This window comes from Indicator indicator, chromosome 1 (genome assembly GCF_027791375.1).
Source record: "Indicator indicator isolate 239-I01 chromosome 1, UM_Iind_1.1, whole genome shotgun sequence".
Classification (NCBI taxonomy): domain Eukaryota; kingdom Metazoa; phylum Chordata; class Aves; order Piciformes; family Indicatoridae; genus Indicator; species Indicator indicator.
In genome coordinates this window covers 105,092,773-105,100,058 of record NC_072010.1, presented here as the reverse complement: position 1 = coordinate 105,100,058, position 7,286 = coordinate 105,092,773, and the positions used below count along the sequence as shown (strand labels likewise).

Sequence of the window (7,286 nt, the reverse complement as noted above, 5' to 3'; positions counted from 1 at the left end):
GAGGAGAACGCTCGGAGCCAATGAGAAGCTGGGCAAGTTACCGTCGCAGGTACCAAGCCGCTACCATTGGCGCCCAGCGCTCCCCATACAGCGACGGCCACAGCGCTTAGTTAGAGCCGCGCCACCACCGCCCGAACTACCGCTTCCAGTGGGCATCGCGGCCCAGCCGGCCTCAGTCCACGCATGCGCCTTGAAGTGCAGCGCACATCCTGTCTCGCTACCTGTTCCTCTTATTCCCAGGTGCTAAGCGACCGTTCTCTCACCCTATTGGCTGGAGTCTACCAGAAATAGCCTCGGCCGTCGGCCCCCTGGTAGCTGTAGTTTTCTCGTCCCTGAAGCAGGCCAATGTGAGTGGGGTGGTTGTGAAGCACTGACTACTCATCCCGGCGTACCCCGCAGCCCGGAAGGAACCGTCATCAGTCAGCGGTGGCAGCGGCGGGCGCTGCGGGAGCCGGCGAGCAGCGATGGCCGGACAAATGGCAGTGCTGGGTGAGCGATGTACAGGAAGCTTAAGGCCGTCTCTCGGGCTGCTGAGGAGACGGTGCCTGGGGGTCAAACGGGGGGCGGTGGGGGCGGCAGAGCGCTGGGGATCCCCTGCTCCCTCTCACTTGTAGGAGCTTCTGTCCGGTAGGGCCCAAGCGCGGCTCGTTACTCTGTTTCAGACGATAGGCTCTGGCCACAATGGCGAGGTTTTCTGGGCCTGTCGCAGTTTTTCTGCCAACGTTGTCGTCCCGAAGAAGCTTTTCAGGATGGCGCAGCTTCCTGTCATGGGCTCGGTGTGTTTCTCTATTTAGAAAGTAACAGCGGTCGCTGGCATATTGCTGAGAAGATTCACGGACGAAAAATAAAGCTGTTTTTCTTTCTCACTACTCCGTTTGAAGAACACTCTTCACTAAGCTTGCCTGCTGCGAAAAAGGCCTTATCCTCTCTTTGAAGTTAAATCTGTTGAAATTTTATTCGTTGGTGCATCGTTGTTGTTTTTGCCTTTAGTTGGTTTGTTTGTTTGCTTGCTTGTTTTTTCCTTTTCTCCCCTCTTCAGAAGCATTTCCTAAAATTGTATTTTTGGGTTTCTTGCTTTGAATGTTAATTATATGTAAAATTAAAAAAACTGAAACCAAAACAACAAAAAATACTCACCCCCCTCCCCACGCACCCCAAACTACTTTGCACTTAAGCTAGTCTATCCCTTGATTTCAAGGCATAGAAAAGCTTCAGCGGTGTGGGAAGATGCTTGTTGTGGAGCTATGGCTTAAATAGGGGCAGTTAGCATGGTTTTGCATTTCTTTTTTTAGACTTACGTGAAGTTTGGGGCAGTGTTTGAATCTAGAGTTTGTCGTTTCACTTTTGTGATTTTGTACAACCTCATTAAGATGTCCCTTAGGGGTCACTCTTAGACAATTCCCTTCAAAATACTAATCGGCCTATATATTCCAAATACATTGCAAAGAGAAAAAGAATTATTACAGGTTGGTGATATTTTTGGGTTGCTGTACCTCTTGGGTCTTTTTTAATCAGGTAAGTATTTAATGCCTAAGATAAAAATCTTCTAGCTCCTTTCTGTTGAATTAAGAGACCTACACTTGCTGGTGACCTTTGAAGGAATTGAAAATTAATTAGGTAATTGAGCAGGCATCAGAGCATGAAATAAAACTGCATGAATTGTAATGTGTGATGCTGTGTATTTGCTTTGACTTCTAACTTTGTAGCATTAGATAATTTAACCTTTTTTTTTTTTTTTAATGTGTGTTTCAGGTTCAGCTATTCTGGCTCTCTTGTTAGCTGGCTATCTAGCACAGCAATATTTACCAATGCCTACACCAAAAATAATTGGGATTGACCTTGGCACAACTTACTGCTCTGTTGGCGTCTTTCTTCCTGGAACGGGGCAGGTGAAGGTTATTGCAGATGAAAATGGGCACAACAGCATACCAAGTATAGTCTCTTTCACAGAGAGAGATGTGTATGTAGGATATGATGGCCTAGAACTGGCTGATTCGAATCCACAGAACACCATATATGATGCAAAAAGATTTATTGGGAAAATCTTTTCTTCAGAAGAACTGAAGAGTGAAAGTAGCAGGTATCCCTTTAAGGTAAAGGCCATCTTCTTGAGTTCTTTTTGAGCTGTATGCTATGGGACTCTTGAAACGTAGTAGCCAACCACCTTATTTGACCTTGAGCAGTTTGGCTAAATCTGATATGCCTGAAAACTGTAAGAGGTATCCAGAGAGGGGAGGAAGAAACTCTTGTGGAAGTTGTGTATTCCTCTGAGAGCTGATACTGATTTTTCCAGAGGACCCTGTCCACTATGGTGGAATGTGTTTCTGGGTAACCTACGAGCCTCTTCTCTCTATGTATAAATTCTAACTTTCAGTTCTTAATTTATGTTTTGCTAACTCTGCTTTTTCCCTGAGATTAAAAACAGTCATGTATGCTCCATCCTGCTTACTTGACCTGAATCAGGTTTTGAAAGCTGCTTTAAAAAAACAAAACAACACAACGACCAAACAAAACCAGACAAACACAAAAATGAATTAATTGAGCATGGTGCAATATTTGCTGAAAAGAGACAAATTTTAAGGTACTGCAAACAGTCTTTGAATTCTTTACTTGTTAAGAGAAGCTGTTCCAGTACCAACCTCTTCTTTTTTCAGAAAGAAGAACCTGTGAGAAGCTTTACCAGTAGGGTAGACCTAATGATTAAGAAGTATTACTTTCATTTCTGAATAAGCTGCTGAAGTTGATTGGTTACAGAGTTGATAGGTCTTAATGTCTTTTTAATGTTTCATACCTGGGCACATTGGATATCACTGCTTTGGATATACTCAGATGCCTTAAGTGACATGTTTCTCATACCGCTCATAGTCAAGGAATAAAAGTAATTCTGTCAGTGGGAAATCCACAGTTTTTCTGAAATAATTAGACTACATACAAATAAAAACTCATGTTGAGAGCAGGGTGGGACAGCATTAAAAAAATAAAGAAAAAGACTTTTCACGTGTGGATTGTGTTGCTTTTTCCTTGTAGATTTTCAACAACAATGGATCAGCTGAATTTTCTGTGACAACTAATGAAACCTTCCATGTCACTCCAGAGCATATTGGTGCTCAGCTGCTACTGAAATTGAAGAGAATGGCAGAAGACTCTCTTGGCATGCCCATTTCAAAGGCAGTCATTTCTGTGCCAGCAGAGTTTGATGAAAGGCAGCGGAATTCTACCATTAAGGCAGCTAACCTTGCAGGTGATGTCTCTTCATTCCAGAATTTTTCTATGAAACTAGGGAGAGAGCTCGCTGGCATCATTATGAAACCTTCAGGTCTATTTCACTAATAGTAAAGTCTTTGGGGAGCATATAGAAACAGTAAATGGGTGACAGATCCTTAGAATAGATTTTACCTGTTTGGTTTTTTTGTGTGTTTGTTTTTTTTCATAGACGATTAGCATTTGTGAGGAACAGCGGAGAACTCTTGAGTACTGACAAGTGTAGCTCATTTATGCAAGTATGGATAGCTAGAGTAGTAAGTTTTACCTCAGGGAAAATAGTCTTTTTTTCAGTAGTCTCAAATAGAGAGACTGCACAAAGTACTCTTGAACAATAATTTAAATAGAAGTGCAACATCTGAAATAAGTCTCCTTAGCAAGGTTTCTCTTGTGTTTGAGCAAATGGTGGTTCGTGACTTCACCCTGACACTGAAGTAGTACTACTTATACTTAAATAAGGGAAGTTCATTGAGTATTACTGCATAGAAAACCAGTTCCCTTACATCTGACATTTTACTTAAGGCAAAATCCAGATTAAAAAAAACAAACCAACATACACAAAAAAAGCCCCGAAACAAGCAAACAAGTAAACAAAAAAACCAAACCAAAACCCACAACCAGAAGACAACAAAACCAAATAATGGTGTGTGTCATTATGATGTGAGAACTGTAGTTTGTTCCAAAATTTACCCAAGTGTTGCTTGGTATCTTTTGCTCTTCGTAGGTCTAAACATTTTACGAGTGATAAATGAACCCACAGCTGCAGCTATGGCTTACGGACTCCACAAAGCTGATGTGTTTAATGTTCTGGTGGTGGATTTGGGTGGAGGAACTTTGGATGTGTCTCTGTTGAACAAGCAGGGAGGGATGTTCCTCACACGAGCCATGGCAGGTGAGAAAAATTCTTTACTTTCTCCAGGAACTGGGTGAAAGGTGCACCTAAAATCACTATTAGAAGGGCTTTTTAAAACATACTAGCCATGTCACAAAGTATCCTCTGAATGTGTGCTCAGCTGCTTTTTATGCAAAATTAGGTTTGTGCTTGGTCTCAGCAATTAAAATAGATTCACAGGTTTTGGGTGACTCAAAGGCATAAGTTATGGCTTCATTTTATCCATGTCTGCTAACTTTTGTCCCTACTAGTGAAGTGCTGGTGTATGTTACAGTTACTTTGACGGGACTTCTGGGGGTCTGGGGATTACAGATCCCTTTTCCCAAACTGGAAATACTTCTTAAACCATTGAGCAGTGCTGTACAGCATTCTCACCTTGTCTCTGACTCTAGCTCAGCTGGGCAGGCTTTGGGAATGTACATGCCATTAACCCAGGTGTAAGTTTTGTGATCTGTACGTGTCAGAGCGTTTCATCACTTGAGAGAGTTCTGGCAGCACTCTGTAGTAAAACAGCTGTGAATACACAACTGTGTTTCAGATGACCTGTATTCAGACAACTGCAGTGCCAGCTGTCTGCATTGCCTTCAGTGAACAAGATTTTTCATGTGAGATGCTCAGTAAGAGTGGAACAGCAAGAAATATTCACCAACTTCCTACTGATTTATTTAGCTAGAGATTCACTAAGTGAATTCCTATTTTCCATCAAAACAAAATGGTGGAGACTTAGAGTATTGTTCAACACATGAAAACTTGCAGGTTGTTTCTTGTAACTCTGTTACATGGAAAGCATGAAGAACTCTTTGAAAGGCTTCGCAAGCATGGTTAAAGAATAACCTTTCCATATAACTTGGTTATACATTTGTACTGTTTTTTCCTTCTTTCTCATTGAAAGCTGTTACAAAAGATACCTGTTAGTAGATCTTGAAGTTGCCTGCTTGCTTTTCATCGCTGCCACTTTTGGCAGGATCTCTGCCTAGACTTCAGTAGCATGTCCTTTTGTGGGGGGGGCGGGGCATGAAGATCTTGAATAACTTAAAACTGTGTAAAACAGCCTTAATAGAGCTGTACTATTGAAGTGCTAACACAAAAAATCCATTTGGAGCAGAGAAAAACTTGAAACTGGGAATTTTAGCTGGAAAAACAATTTGTTGTGAGAGATACAGTTACAGGGCTCCTGCTAGAAATTTATCAACATGTCTTCTACAGAGAATGAGTAAACAACCACTGCCTTTTCTGTTACAGTGTAGCAGAACAATCCCAGGGGAAAAACAGAGGGCTGTAGATTCTACAATAGCTGCTAAATAAAAATATGTAAATTACTGTCTGTCATGCACTCTTCAGTGGACAAAAATCATGGCTATTTTCACAGCTCTGTGAGCTCTCATTATGCTTATGGTCCTAGTATCATTGCTCTGGCAATTGAGAAGGTGCCAGCTGCTTTCTGAAGTTTTGAAGTGATGTCTGTTGCCTTCTATTCTGATGTTTCAGGTAACAACAAACTTGGAGGACAGGATTTTAACCAGAGGTTGATGCTGTATTTATATGATCAGCTCCATCAAATGTACGGCTCTCTGCCAACAAGAAAAGAAGAAATACATCACCTCAGACAGGCTGTGGAAGCAGTGAAATTAAACCTGACTGTTCATGAGGCAGCTACACTAAGAGTGTCATTGACTTTACCAGAAAGGAAGCTTACAAAAGAAGTTCCAGAAAGTGAGGTAAAAACAAACACCGTGCTAAAAGAAAAGCCTTCACAAAAAACAGATCTGAAGAATTTTGGAGACACTCCAAAAGTAGAGAAAAATTTTGTCAAAGTTCTATTTGAAACAGAAATCTCCAGGAAGCTATTTGAGATGTTAAACAAGGACCTTTTTGAGAAGATCCTTGTGCCTATTGAACAAGTGTTGAAGGAAGGCCACCTGAACAAAGCAGAAGTGGATGAAATTGTGTTAGTTGGAGGTTCCACCCGGATTCCTCAAATACGCAGAGTTATTCAGGATTTCTTTGGAAAGGAACCTAACACTTCTGTAGATCCTGATCTAGCTGTTGTAACAGGGGTAGCTATCCAAGCAGGAATCGTTGGTGGGTCCTGGCCACTTCAAGTCAGTGCTATAGAAATTCCTAATAAGCATTTACAGAAGACTAATTTTAACTGAAAATAAACTCTTCCCCATCACATTCCCTCTCTCTAAAAGTGTACTCTGGTGTATACTTATCTGACTGGCAGTGGAGCCCAATCTTAGCTGTATTAATAAAATTTTTTACCTTTTCTGTTTAGGTGTTCTTAGACACCTAACTGTATTAATGCTAGATGCTATTGCAAAGGTACAAGTGGTATTTGAAATTTGGAAGTATCCTGTATTTCCTTGTAGACTGGATATTGGATGAAAATGCTAGTGATGACATGCATTTTCTTGCTAGATTTTATTAGCAAATACTGAAGAGGTGTATGCTTAAAATAGAAAAGGGGTGTGACCAAAGGATAGAGCTAATGTGATACACTTGTAGGTATTTCCAGGTCCAGTATATTTACTTTGAAAGAATGTGAAGTAGTGTTAATGTTCATAGCACTAGCAGTGCTGAGCTTAAATTTATTTATTAAATGGAGTCCTCTGAGCATCTAAGCACCTTTCTAAAAAGCATGTTGCAGCTTGAATGAGACATGCATTCATTTGATTCTTCTGCTGTTCATAACAGCATAATGGTATTACTGAGGCTATATGGCAAATTGTCTCATGGTTCGGCCAAACGATGTAAAGAAACTTAGCTTTTGCTAATGTAGAGTTACTTAGTGTCTTCAAGGGCTTACTTCCTGATCCAGTGTTTATGGTTAACGTACAGGTGCTGCTGTTGTACCACTGTTCCCCACAGAAGGGCATATTACCAACTATTTATACCTCCTCTCACCTTATTTGAAAACTGCAGTAATTCTGGGTATCTTAAAGCCACACCTTCATATCTTCCTCTGAATTTGACCAACACCAATTTCATTGTTGCACATCTACAAGTGTTGGATGTTATTCCCCTGGAGTACCTCAAGCTGTGTTATTCTTGGGGAGAAAGCATGGGACAGAAGGGACTGCCTGCATGAAGTCTAGTTCCTATAGTCCTAGTAAATGGAAATTCACCCAAC

At 41.2% G+C, this 7,286-nt stretch overlaps 1 protein-coding gene across 1 annotated transcript; it reads left to right on the top strand.

Annotated features, from left to right (window-relative positions):
• The first annotated feature begins 464 nt into the window (after window positions 1-464).
• HSPA13 (heat shock protein family A (Hsp70) member 13) lies at window positions 465-6,309 on the top strand. The gene is made up of 5 exons (XM_054388409.1): window positions 465-489; window positions 1,753-2,093; window positions 3,028-3,241; window positions 3,986-4,153; window positions 5,642-6,309. Exons 1-5 carry the CDS (start codon window positions 465-467, stop codon window positions 6,307-6,309), a joined length of 1,416 nt encoding a protein of 471 aa, XP_054244384.1.
• The last annotated feature ends 977 nt before the right edge of the window (window positions 6,310-7,286 follow it).